The 14,255-nt window shown below is 33.4% G+C and overlaps 2 protein-coding genes across 2 annotated transcripts in view; one reads left to right on the forward strand and one right to left on the reverse strand.

Moving 5' to 3' along the window:
- The window catches only part of LOC107851487 (beta-glucosidase 42), a gene marked incomplete at its 3' end in the record, with an annotated part of 10,705 nt that extends 8,484 nt beyond the window's left edge, over positions 1-2,221 (reverse strand). Inside the window, 4 exon segments of the mRNA XM_047400710.1 lie at positions 344-419; positions 664-722; positions 955-1,021; positions 1,947-2,221. Of these exon segments, the coding sequence (XP_047256666.1) occupies positions 344-419; positions 664-722; positions 955-1,021; positions 1,947-2,096 (352 nt within the window).
- Positions 2,222-7,475: 5,254 nt separating this feature from the next.
- On the forward strand, positions 7,476-11,773 carry LOC107850041. Its single transcript, XM_016694521.2, has 2 exons — positions 7,476-7,899; positions 11,358-11,773. The coding sequence occupies exons 1-2, from the start codon at positions 7,808-7,810 to the stop codon at positions 11,746-11,748; spliced, it is 483 nt and encodes a 160-aa protein (XP_016550007.2). The 5' UTR covers positions 7,476-7,807; the 3' UTR covers positions 11,749-11,773.
- The last annotated feature ends 2,482 nt before the right edge of the window (positions 11,774-14,255 follow it).

Below are 14,255 nucleotides of genomic sequence, written 5' to 3' on the forward strand. Positions count from 1 at the left end.
TAACTAGAAATCTATGATTCCAAAAAATCTACTTTAATATTTTAACAATAACAAATTCACATAGACTACCTCCATTTCGAACTTAAATTAATCACGTAGTAATAGTGTTATCTTATATTATACCACAAAGGAAGCTGTGTTTACTTGAGAGAGCAGTTAAAATCAACTGAGATTGCTCACAGCCAAAATGAAAAAGCAGAAACTTTGCACTGTTCGACTAGATATAAAAGTTAAGGAAGAAAAAAAAACAAAGGTTCTCTGAAACTCGCAATCTAGTTATTGAAACTTTGCACAGGTGACTCATAAACCATGGTTATCAAAAATAAAATGAGAAACTCCATACCAGGAAAAATGCGACTCCACGATATTGAAAAACGGTAAGCCTTAAATCCCAACTTGGATATGAGCTCAATATCTTCCTGTATTTTAAAAAATCAAAATTAAACACGAAGAAACAAAAATCACCGCCATAAATAAGAACAAAGTTTATCAACAAAAGCAACGATAAAACACAAGGTATTTATCATTTTTGACACCATGGCAAACATAAGGTCCAAAAGAAAGTAAATTTTTCCAAACCCAATTCCAAATTACTCTATTCTTTACTAAATAATAAAATTGACCAAAACTATAGTACCAAAATAAAAGGAAGACGACAGCTACCTTGTAACGATGGTACTGATCTACAGCCACATCCCCAGTGCTTCCATCACATATTTTGCCTAACAAAAACAAAACTTCAACAGAATATAAAAGCGCAACCCGATGCAATAACGATCCCGCTATGCACGAGGTTCGGGGAAAGTCCAGACCACAAGGGCCTACTTATGCAGTCTTATCCTGCATTTCTGCAAGAGGTTGTTTCACGACTTAAAACCATGACCTTCACAAGACTCCACTTCAACTTCAACAAAACATCCACAAAAGAAAAAGGAGGAAAAAAAAGTCATTTACCTGGAGTATGTGAAAAAGAATCCCATATGCTAGGACCCTTTCCTCCCTCTTTGCTTCCACCTTCAACCTTTCCACACATACCAAAATTCCCAAAAAAAAAACAAAAAGAAACTACAAAATGAGATATAAAACAAAACATTAGCCCACAAAATTGATAAGAGGAGCATAAGCGAATCTACGATTTAAGTTTTATGGGTTCAACATATAAAATATCTAGCGTTAAGCTCTCGTTTAGCATAGATTTGAAGTTAAAAGCTTGAAACTTGAAAATTTTGAGTTATTAAAGTTGTGATTTTTGGAATTTGAAGTTGTGTTTGGTCATATTTTTACTTCAAAAAAAAAAAGAAATTTTTTGAGTAGAAGTCCCAAAAACTGGAATCTTGAAAATATTTGAAGATCATATTTTGACAATCTGATCAAATTTCATGACCGAACAGATACTTGAAAATACATTTTCAAAAACTACTCCTAAAATCTATAGTCAAACGCTAGCTAAACCTATACTCTCTCTGTTCCAACTTTTTATCACCCTTTCCTTTTTAGTTTGTCCAAAAACCTATCGCCTTTGTATAATTAGAGACAACTTGATTTCAAACGACCACACAAATATTAAAGGTTTATTTTTACCACAAATTTCAAAAGTGTTAGTTCTTTTTTGAACTTTGTGTCAACTCAAACAGTACCAAGTGAATAAACTGTGTCAACTCAAACAATGCCTCTTGAATAAACTTTGTGACAACTCAAACAGTGTCACATAAATGAACTTTGTGTCAACTCAAACAATGTCACATAAATGAACTTTGTGTCAACTTAAACAATGTCACATAATAAACAAACTTTGTGTCAACTCAGACAGTGTCACATATATTAAGACAAAGTCAAAATATTTCTTGCAATTTTAGTGGATCTTTTCACATAATTTAATTTTCTTCTTATTCGAAAAAATACTAAATTCGGATGAAAACGAAATTGTATAAATGCATGGAAGAAACCTGATAAGCAGAAGTGGCAATACCAAATAGGAAGTTGGAAGGGAAGTCAGAACTAGAGAGTTGGCGTTTGGAGCTGTAAATGGTTTTCCATTCTTCCTCTATTGCTTTCTTCTTTTCTAAACCCATTAATCTTCTTGAATTACCTTCCATTTTGACTATTAGTTTTATTTCTAAATAAATGGCAAAATTCTCAATAATGGCAAGTTGGAAACTATAGAAAAATGGAAAGTGAACTATCAACTTTGTGAAGTAGACATACGTCAACAGTATCGGTGGACTTTGTCTCTATTCTTTTCTACTTTTTAGGTTTCTCACCTTGGTCTGTGCAAGCATTTACGTTCGATGATTAAATTTGAATTCACGTGTCGAGATAAAGCATTACCGTAACAAATATAACTTGTAACCAAAAATGAAAAATTATATTTTTGGCCTATTAAATTCGATTAAATTTTAAATTAAAACAAATTAAATTTGATTTTTCGTTGAGTTATAATATGCTTAAATTAAGTGAGTCTTCACTCAAACACTTTATTCGGAACCTTTGGTTAAGTTTTAAAGTTTATTTTTTTTTAGTGTTTGAGAAAACTTGGCTATTAAGTCTGTTTAAGTTTTCAATTAGCAAAATATCCAACCATCTTCAAGTTTTCAATTAGCAAAATGACCTACTTTTATTTTCTCATTAGTCGGACAGATAATAGATCTGTCGGATTGATAATCAATTTGCATATATATATATCTGTCAGACATGAGATAATAGATCTGTCTTAAAAATGGGTCATCTCACTAAATAAAAAAACTTATAGTCCATTTAATTAAAAACTAGACTTAAAAAGTCTATTTAACAAAGATGAATTACTCTCTACTCTTTTTCTTTGTTCTTTATTATTTCATAACACGTTATCAGCACGAGTCTCTAATATTTATTATATCGTGGTTAAAAGCCTTGTAGAAATCAAGATAAAACGAACATCTTTTGCATCTGTTATCAATTCTTCATGAAATTTGTAGCTTTAATGAGTCATATTACATGACAAAAAGAATGCACAGTCGAAGATTTGTATTGTTGGTTTGTATTTGATGACACTTGTTATGTAATTAAAATGCACAAGTTTAATAGAATTAGTTAAATAATTCACATAGTATCAAAAGTCACATAGTATCAAAAGTAATGATTTCTTTTATATGTTTGTCTTTATAAAGTTGTTTATAATTTATGATATCTATGAATATGTATTTTTGCTTAAAAGAAAAAAAAAAAGATAGCCTTTCAAAGGTTCGTTGATGAATTTTGTTGTATAATTTGATATATTATGTCATTGATTATAAGATAATGGATTCAAATTTTATCACACAAAAAAGATAAGATATCGAGTTAAAGTCCTGATGCATCATGATTATAAGATGTTGGGTTCAAGCTCCATCGATTTATTCCTAAGAAGCCTATACATGGATAAGACGTTGAGTTTGAATCTCAATACACCATATTGATTATATTATGATGGTTAAGGCAATATTTAATGAAAAAATTACGATATCCCATTGATATGCTCCATGAAGTGAATATGGTAGTAATATATGATGAATCTGAAAGTTGACAACTTGCTCCATTCTTGAAGTGAATACGGTAGCAGTGCATAATATGTCTTAAAGAGGACAAGTGATGATATTTTCACATACTTATTGTGATTATAATTAAAGATATGTTAAGAGAAAAATTCTCTACATTATTTGCTCCTGAAGTAACAATATCATGAAAGAGGTTATAAGCTATCAAAATTTGATAGGCTTAAGGCACGATTATATTTCATTCCTGGGGAATGAAAATTTCTATTGTTTCAATACAAACGTACACTTGATTGTGATGGTATCACAACTCACCTCCGAATGAGGCTGAATAAATTAAGAAGAGTTATTTTGAAATATACTTCTAAAGTAATGAATCTGAAATTTATTCATGTATTAGTAAATCTGAAATTTACTAAAGTAAAAGGTACATGTCACGTTAAACTTGAAGTTTGCTAGAATAAAAGTTCATAAATTGACATGAACGATTGCGACATTCCAAAGATGTGTATACTTAATATTGAACATATATTGAAGAAATTAGAAAACTCTTCATTACTTTTAATATTGTTTGTTCTTATGATAAGTTGGTTGGACCAACTACTTTTAGGATTGGATCCGTTAAAATTTGAAAAATATAAAAGGTGAATATGGATCTGTTCACCTGTCATATGATCTATTAAGATGCGTCGATATAAGATGATCACTTGTACGTTTATCGTCAACCTGCAGTTTGACGTTCATAAAGTTGCTCAATAAAATTGAGTTAAGAGTATAACTTTCAGATTGTGTAATCAAGGCAATTCATCTTGATGATGATGATTTGGCATTGAATGCCTTCGATAAATAGTTAAACCATTGCTAATGAGAACAAAACTTCATGTGTTAGTCTGAAATATAATATGTTGCATACAATAGCCCTTGTATACATTAGACCAATAAATTATGATTATTTCTTCCTCCCCAATTGGTTCAAGGTCAGGAACCAACTATTCCATCTAATAATTTTGATGTGCGGTATACAATTAATGAATATACCATGATGCACAAAGATGGATTCCTCAAAGAAGATGGAGGATGTATGTTAGTTAACCTAACATAAGGGGAGATTATAAGCAGCTATGAAATATGTTATTTATCAAATCCTCATTCGAAAGATAATTCAAGTTAAATGCCGAAAGCATCTCATGTTTAAGCTGCAAGTGCTCCTATTTTGTGTCCCTAAAGGACAAAGTCTATGCATGTGTGAAGCGTGGTAGTCCAATTGGTTCCAAATAAAATAATCTTTGAAAAGGATAAGGAGCAAATAATCATAATAAGAAGGCAATGTGCTCTTAAGGAGTCTATGACATAACACTTCATAAAACATTATGATAGGTTCAGGTGTCTGAAAATAATGAAGTGATAAGATCTCAAAATATTATGTCACGTCATGAACTATAAAATGAGACATATCGGCGATACCTTTGATACAATATTGGTGCAATATTGTGAAAGATTATGAGGATCAGAATTCTACGCATATTTAAGCATGCTGACATAGAAACATTTATCAAGTGACATGAAAGGATGCATCTTGTTAAGAATAACACTTATTTGATTTGCAGTCCAGACACTTGAAGATGTCACACATATTGATATTGTCACTTGACAAAAATCCATATGAAGATCCCTAAAGAATTCAAACTACCTAAAGCATATAAAGTTTCTGGGAAACTTGTTTATTTTCCTTATAAGGGATAGATTGATGGTTTGAAAAACATTGAACCTCTTCAGGAGTTTTCAAATGCAATGAGATTATTTGCTGAAATGCAAAGCATACCAAATTGGATTGGTCCTGAAGTACCATATCTTAGTTCAATTAGTGTACTGGTGTATCTTCCAAATACTACAAGGCATGATATAACCTTTTCAGTTAATTTGTTAGCAAGATATAGTTTTGCTCCTATTAGAAGACATCAAAATAAGATCAAACACATGATCGTATTTTATTCTAAAGATTGCAATCTCGATCTTGTTGGTTATGCTGATATTGGGTACTTATCTGACCCGTATAAAGTTCGATCTCAAATAAGCTATGAGATTACATGTGGGGATATTGTCATATCTTGGAGATATACAAAGCAGTCTATCATAGACACTTCATCGAATCACGCTAAGATAATAACTATTCATGAAGCAAGTCGAGAATGTGTCAATCGAGAAAAATGTGGTTTGAAATGCGACAATGTACCCATAATTTTATATAGAAATAATGCAACATGCATAGTACATCTTAATGGAGGATTCTTAAAAGGAGAAAGAATGAAGCACACTTCATCAAAGCTTTTCTATACATGAGCTCCAAAAGAATGATGTTATTAAAGTGCAACAGATTCGTTCAAGTGGCAATGTGGCTGATTTATTCACCAAGTCTCTTCCAATTGAAACTTTCAACAAGATGGTGCACAAAATTGGGATGCAAAGACTCAAGGATGTTCTCATTAGGGGGAGTTAATACACATTGTACTTTTTTCTTCTGACGAGGTTTTATTCCACTGGATTTTCCTTGCAAGGTTTTTAATGAGGCAGCCTATATGCGTATTGTTAGAGATATGTACTCTTTTTTCTTCACTAGATTTTTTTCTACTAGGTTTTTTCTAGTAAGATTTTAACGAGGCACGTTATGTATCAATTAGAAATTCAAGGGGGAGTGTTATGAATGTATTTACATTATAATGAATGTCTATCAAGAATATAGATAAGATCTCTCAAGATCTAGTTGATATGTACCAAGATTTGAAGTATCTGTCTTTTAATCAGAAACTAGGAGTAATTTACCCTACAAATAGAAGGGCTTCCTTCATTGTAAATCACCCTATCAAGAGATCCGTCAAGAGAAATAAGAATTACTCTCTATTCTCTCTCTACTTTTCTTCTTTGTTCTTTATTATTTCATAACACACTTAGCCTTTTGAGTAAGGCACTACTCCCTTCATTTCAAAATAATTAAATTATTGGGTATGACACACTTCTTAAGAAAAATATTTCAGGTTATTTTTTACTATTACCTTTTTAATTATTCTTAAATTACACTTCTAAAAAATGTGAAGTACTTAAAACCTTATTAAATGAAAGAGTAAAAAAATTTTCAACATGTCTCTTGAAAAATGAACAATTCATTTATTTTAAATATTGAAAAATAGTTCATCAATTAATACAGCCAGAACCACACCTGTAACCCAAGTTAATTCGCGAGGTTTTTTAAGACAAGCCTCCTGTGTCCTTTCTTAAGAGATGGAGCAATCGTCGAGTGGAATACCACAAAGAAAAAATATACCTAATAAAAATGTGATTTTGATAATTGGTAGTTTCGGTACGTAGATTAAATAATACAATGCAAGCAAAAATTCCTAAATTCATGGAGATATAAAACAGCATATAAGCTATTATGCTTGCATATCCATCATTTGAATCTCCAACTCAATCATTCTGGACAACGTTTGCATCCTCTATATTATCACGGCTGCTGGCACAAAGTTAGTCGATGCTCATTCCCCAAATATTGTTATTGCTTCTTTTTCGAGAAAAGAAATTCATGATCCGTGGACCTTCTACCTCCACGTGGCATTGATTTAGAAGACCTTTGTCCGATTTGTTAGACAATGAACGCTTTTTATTCTGATTTTTTTAGTCATTTATTTTAAAATGGAGTAATTATTAGAAGCGGAGCAATAGTACTATTAATGCTCACACTGAATTCAATGAATTCAATAAGGGTTGAGGACATTCATATTCTCCTCCATTTATAACCCAAAACTATTTTTTTTTTCTTTTTCCTCCTTACTTTTTGATTATTGATTATATATTAAAATATTAATCTTCATCATGTCATATTATTTTGCTTCTACACTATCGTATAATATCATATACTATACATACTATATATCATCGATTATATTTTTATTCTAAACGTGGAACCACCCAAGTGTTAGTCCTCCAGGGACAGGTACGAGTAATCTCTCTCCACATTCGGCCAACACTCAATCCAACGCTGAGGAGGTATGCATTAGTACTGAACCCTTCTTTGAGGCAGAGGGTTGAATTATCTGCTCCTCAAGGTGTTCAAGTGCCTATGAATTTTATAGTCTGGAACTATCGCGGGTCCAAAAGGGCTGACTTTAGGAGAAATTTTAGAGAGCTGCTGGATTTTCATAAGCCGGCCTTAGTAGTTCTTCTTGAAACTCACCGGGAAAACCATCAAAATATTCCCCAGGAGTTTCATTTCTCAAGTGTCATAGCAGTTCCTGGAACATCCCATGCAGGTGGAATTGCCATGCTCTGGCATGATGATATCCTTAATATTACTGCAATGGGGCTTTTACACCAAGAAATTCAATACAAAATTCAGGTAATTCCCTCTCCCGATGAATGGCTATTTTCAGCAATATATGCTAGTAATTTTTATACGGATAGAAAATGTTTATGGGAAAATTTGGAAAAAATGACAGAATCTTATAAAGGGCCCTGGATCATGGGGGGATTTTAATGAGGTTTTGTCTATTAAAATCTAGCAACCCGATAGAATAGAAAGTATCTGGACTTCACACCCGAACTTTCCTAATGTTATCTCTACAACTAGGAAGGAGTCGGGCAACTGCCTTCTTCCAGCTATTCAGTTGTTCAGAGAAAATATCGAGCTTTGGAACAAACATGTTTTTGGCAATATTTTTGCTAGGAAAAGAAGACTTCTAGCCCGAATCGATGGCCTCCAGAAGTCTCCCCACAATCCAGCTAGCATCTTCCTTCATAGTTTAGAACAAGATCTGCAAAGAGACTATCAAAGAATTCTTATTATTGAGGAAGAATTTTGGAAGCTAAAATCTAGAATCCTTTGGTTGAATAATGGGGATGCTAATACAAAATTTTTTCATATGTCAACTATTCAAAGGAAGCGTAGAAACCATATAACTAGCCTTAAGGATGATGTAGGTAACTGGTTAGTTGAGGAAGGGCAAATTAAAAATTATAAAGATAATTTTTACCAGTCTCTGTACTTAACAGGGACCCATTGTATTAAGCTTCACCTTTTAGCAAACTCTCACTTCATGCCTCCGGATATGGCCCCGTACTTAGAAAATGTTGTAACTAGAAAGGAGGTTATGGATGCACTTTTTTCTTTGAAACCTTTTAAGGCACCGGGCCCTGATGGCTTGCACGCTTTTTTCTACCAACGTTTCTTTAATCTAGTAGGGGAATCAGTTGTCAATTTTTGCTCGAAAGTGTTTTCTAACTATGCCATCCCTGACCATATTAGCACTACCTACTTGTGCTTGATACTTAAAATCTCGAGAGCTGCACCTATTTTACAGTTCCGACCAGTTATCCCGTGCAATACTATTTACAAAATTATTACAAAAATTATTGTAAATAGAATCAAACCTCTGCTCCCTAAAATAATAGGTCCCACACAGACTAGTTTCCTTAAAAATATGCGGAATAATAGGTCCCGCACAGACTAGTTTCCTTAAAAATAGGCGGGCAACTGATAATGCTATAGTTGTCCATGAAATCCTTCGCTACTTTAAACAAGAAAAAGGCAAAACCTCTTATGTTCTTATGAAAATTGATTTGGAGAAAGCCTTCGACCGATTAGAGTGGTCCTTCATCCGAGACACACTGTTATACTTTATGTTTTCTGACAGGCTGGTTAAGCTGATCATGTCTTGCATTACCACTCCTACTATCTCAATTCTGTTCAATGGAAATGCTTTGCCTTTTTTCAAGCCCACGAGAGGAATTCGACAAGGTGATCCTTTGTCCCCCTATATATTTATCTTGTGTATGGAGAGGCTATCAAGAGTGATAAGAGGTGCAGGTTGACACAGGACTGTGGTCACCTATCAAAACTTCTGCAAAAGGGCCGTCAATTTCTCACCTTTTGTTTGCAGATGATATCATTTTGTGCAGCAAGATAACTAATCAATCTTGTCATAATATACAGCAAACCCTCGTTAGTTTTAGTACAGCTTCAGGGCAAAAGGTAAATTACAATAAATCACGCTTATTCTTCTGCAGTAATGAAAATGCTGCGGATAAGCACCAGGTTTGTAACTCTTTTGGAATTAGGGAAGGAGAAAGCTTTGGTAAATATTTGGGATTTCCTATAACAACCTCTAGGCAAGTTACGGGTGACTACCATTTTTTGCTAGAGAACTTTAAACGTCAACTTGCAGGCTGAAAAACTAAGTTCCTCTCTACTGCGGGACGGATTACTCTTATCAAATCTATGCTAAATAGTTTACCAAATCATGTTATGCTGATTAATAAACTTCCGATACAACTTACCAAAAAAATGGAAAAATATGATAGTAATTTTCTCTGGGGAACTACTCATTCCCACAAGAAAATAAATTTGGTCAAATGGTCTACTATAACAATGCCTAAAAACAATGGGGCCTGGGAATACAAAGCATAATGAAAAAGAATAATGCAATGCTGGCATCCACCTCATGGCGACTTTTTCATGACCAAAATTCTATTTGGGCTACTTTACTAAGGAACAAATATTTTTCAGCTTCTTCATCCACTTCGAACACTTCTCCCATCTGGAAAAGTTTACAAATAGGATGGAAACACTGTCAACAAGGGCTAATATGACAGCCTGATAATGGTAGATATATAAATTTTTGGAATCAACCTTGGATAAAGTCTGGCATTACCTTGCGGTCGCTTATACACGGACCTTTGACTTGCCGTAAGGATGCCAAAAATATCTCAGATTATAGGTCAAACAACACTTGGAATATGTCCACCCTACCCTTTGATCTCCCCCAATCCATCTTAAGTCAAATTCAAGTTATTCATTTTCCCTAATTTTCCAAGAGTTATGATCGAATTAGGTGGGGCCTAACCCCTACAGGTAACTTCATTGTCTGTACTTGTTACAGTTTAATGAATAACACAAACAAGGACAATGTTAATAGCTAGGACAGTTTAATGAATAACACAAACAAGGACAATGTTAATAGCTAGGACTTTTCATGGATTTGGAGGCTAAACATTCCTCCTAAAATGAAACATTTCTTGTGGCTATTAGTATTAAATAGGCTCCCAACTTCCTCATAACTACACCATATCTCATATCTGCAGTCACCTGACTGCTGACTCTGCCATAGAGCTGAACCGAAAACTGTTCCCCATTTGTTCTCTCCCTGTGGAGCACTTGGTCAGTTCTGGGATAATCTAAAAATGATCAGTGGCTTACAGCTACAATCTCCTCCACACAACAGGCATACTTCTTTTACCAACTGGCTGACTCACAATTCCAAACGGCTTGACCGAACCACTATTGGGGTTCCTTTGCAAATCATACTCCCTTATAGTTTATGGACTATATGAACCCATAGAAACAACCTTCTGTTCACAAATCACAGCTACACCAAACCATGTGCGAACATTGCCATAAGTCTAGCAAATGAGTATTGGTATCTAGCTTGAGACTTTCACAACCACACTAATTCCTTTAACTTGTACGTTAAATGGAATCCTACTGTGCCAGGCTGTCTAATGTTAAACACTGATGCTACCCTCTCATCCAACCTACAGATAGGAGGGTTGGGAGGAGTCTTCCGCACTAGCTCGGGGGACTGGATATTGGGTTTCTTTGCTCGAACTACTATAAAAGATATATTGGGTTTCTTTGCTCGAACTACTACTTGAAATCCATGCTTTGTTTCTTGGTCTGCAGATGGCTGTGAAGTATAATCTCAAGCCTCTAGAAATAAATGTAGATGCGGAGCATCTATCCACCATTTTAAACAGTGCAGACATAGATACTAACTTCTCTTCCTTGTTGGCTGATTGCAGGTACCTCCTCCGGCTACTGGGAAGTCCAGCACTGACTTATATCTACAAAGACCAGAACCGACTAGCGGATAGCCTAGCGAAAAGAGCCATCTCTACTACACAACCATCCGTTCTACCTACTGCGGGTCCACTTATGGACACTACTATGTTTTGGACTCCTCCACAGGATCTTTTGATCATTTTGGGTGCTGACAAAAGAGGAGATTTTATTACTGGGCGTGTTAAGACTTTGCGAGTTTTACCTCCCAGTACATCTATAAATATTCCTACTAGTACTGTGTTTAGTGATAACGGATGGTCTGTAAATAATGCACAATATGCAGATACTACGGTGGCAGTACTGTCAAATGACTCTCCGAAGACTTTTAGATATGGTGCTAATATAATATAATATCCTAGTTACCAACAACAAAAAAAAAAAAGAAATGTTGAATTACCAAATCACTCATTAATAGTTAGCCTTCAAGCAATTATTATTTCAAGAACTTTTTAATACAAAAATGCACATACACATATTTCATACAATAAAGAGAAAATATTTGTATTTACTAGAGATAATATGATAATAACTTAATGTGAAACGTATTGCCAACCTTTCGTCGCCTCAGAAGATATAGATAAGTTTTAAAGATAAATGGACTATTAATTACTTCCTTCATTTTGTATTACTTAGCATGTTTGTCAAAAGAAAATTGTCTCAAAATAGTTGACATGTTTAAAGAATCAAGAGATAATTGGATGTTTTTTTCCAACACTATATATAATAATTTAATGAAAGAGTAATTAACTCAAATAGGTAATAGCAATATTTAATGTGAATTTTATTGAGTCATATTAGTCAATTTGTAATCCTTATAAGGAGTCGTTTGGAGTGAGATATAAGGGATAAATAATCTTGGGACAAAATGAAGAATTATTTTATCTCATGTTTGGTGTGTGGTATTAGTTGGTATCGAGATTATTTATCCCATCATTTACATCATAGTGATGAGATAAGTTATCCTATATACACGGTGGGATAACTGATTCTGAGATAACTAATGTCGAGACTAATTATTTCGGGATAATTCTTTTCTAACCAAACGATCTAGTTGTGCAAAAGGTAAATATGTCAAGTAATATGAAACGGAGAGGATAGTAAATTAATTCAAATTCGTAAAAGGAATTTCAGGGGACTAAGAAGGAACACTATATAAAAGGCCAGCTTATTCTTTAGTAAGAGAAATGGAGAGATATACGGGAGAGGCCAATTCAAAAGACTAGTATGATGGATGGGAGAACTCATTTAGTCTATAAATTCATTAGTATTTCTTTATTTTTTCAATGTTGGACAATTGTTACATGACAATCTCCTCCGCAAGAGACTCAATGACCTCATCGGTCACAACTGAGCCTAGTTGGTCACCTCCTCTTAGATCCAGGTCACTATTCCTGGCACGTAGGCCATCACTCAAAATCGCGGCTCCACGCATGGATCGATCCTCATTGGTTACGGCTGACACCCCTCTTGGATCCAGGTCACCACTATTATCACATTGGTCATCACTCCGAGTCACAGTACCACGCGTGGGATTCTTAATAAAAGCATCAATGTTACAAATCAAACGGGAGAGTCCAACCTAAAAGGCTTGTCTCATAGATGGAAAAACTCTTTTAGCAAGAATTTTTAAATATTTTAAATATCATATAAAGTTCTTTGTTTAAATATTTCAAATTAATTATTTGTATAAATTACACAAATTCCAAACTTAAGAGACTATATTATCCAGTATCGTTTACCTTTTTAAAATTTACATAAAATTTCGATTTTGAACTTTACTCTTGATACATATCAACGAAACTCACATTCTATTTTTACTCCACTATTAACTCATTCAAGCTATTTTTTCTTTTCCAAAAATTTCCTTTCCCAAAATCTCTCCCTAATTATCATCAATTAAAACATCTTCCATCTTATAGTCATTTTTTTTCTCCAAAGATTACAACAACAACAGACCCAGTATATTCCCACAAAGTGAGGTCTGGGGAAGGTAAAATGTACGCAGTCCATACCACTACCTCCAAGGAAGTAGAGAGGTTGTTTCCGATAGACCCTCGGCTCAAAATAAAGAATAGTATACCAAGGTTGTAATGAGACATAAAACAAGCTGTATAGCATAATAGAAATACGACATAAAAAAATAAGAACACTAAATCTCGGAGAAATAAAAAATAAGAGAAATACGAATAATACGGAATATGAAATAAGAACATAAATACCCATGTGGAATACTTAAAATCTCTCCCAAACAAGTCAGCCTATGCAGGAATAGTACTATCATGATGTTGAAACTAAAAACAATAAACACAGCATATGTGTATCTGGCACAGTTTACTACTCGTTCTAATTAAAATAGTTGTCACGTTTTATTTTTTAAAAATTAATTTAAATAATTTTTAAAGCTAAATTAGATTGAGTTAGCCTAATACAGATTGAGATTTTAAACTTAAAATATTAATTTTTTGAATACATATTCATAGTGCAACGATGATTTATATGAATGGTACTTTTGTTATCAGTATATGTGCGATACATTTATTGACAGTGTATGAGTGATACATTTTGTTGTTACATTATTGGTGATACATTTTATTGACAATGTATGAGTAATACATTTGCAGTCAGATTATTGGTGTACATATGTCCTGAATTTTCTATAGCTATTTTATTTTTTTGATTCATTTATAAATAGGTGATACATTTAACATATGAATAAATGAATCAGTTTTCAATTGTGTTTTTCTCAGCACATTTATTTCAACTATAAAAATATATCACTAATATAACAGATAACCTCTTAATGTATCATATATATATATACATATACATATACATATATATATATACATATACATATA

Source organism: Capsicum annuum, chromosome 12 (assembly GCF_002878395.1).
Source record: "Capsicum annuum cultivar UCD-10X-F1 chromosome 12, UCD10Xv1.1, whole genome shotgun sequence".
Lineage (NCBI taxonomy): Eukaryota > Viridiplantae > Streptophyta > Magnoliopsida > Solanales > Solanaceae > Capsicum > Capsicum annuum.

Coding starts and splice junctions, on each gene's coding strand:
- LOC107850041 (XM_016694521.2), top strand. CDS start 7,808: ATGCAGGTGGAATTGCCATGCTCTGGCATGATGATATCCTTAATATTA. Junction 7,900..11,357: donor AAATTCAATACAAAATTCAG/GTAATTCCCTCT, acceptor GGCTGATTGCAG/GTACCTCCTCCGGCTACTGG.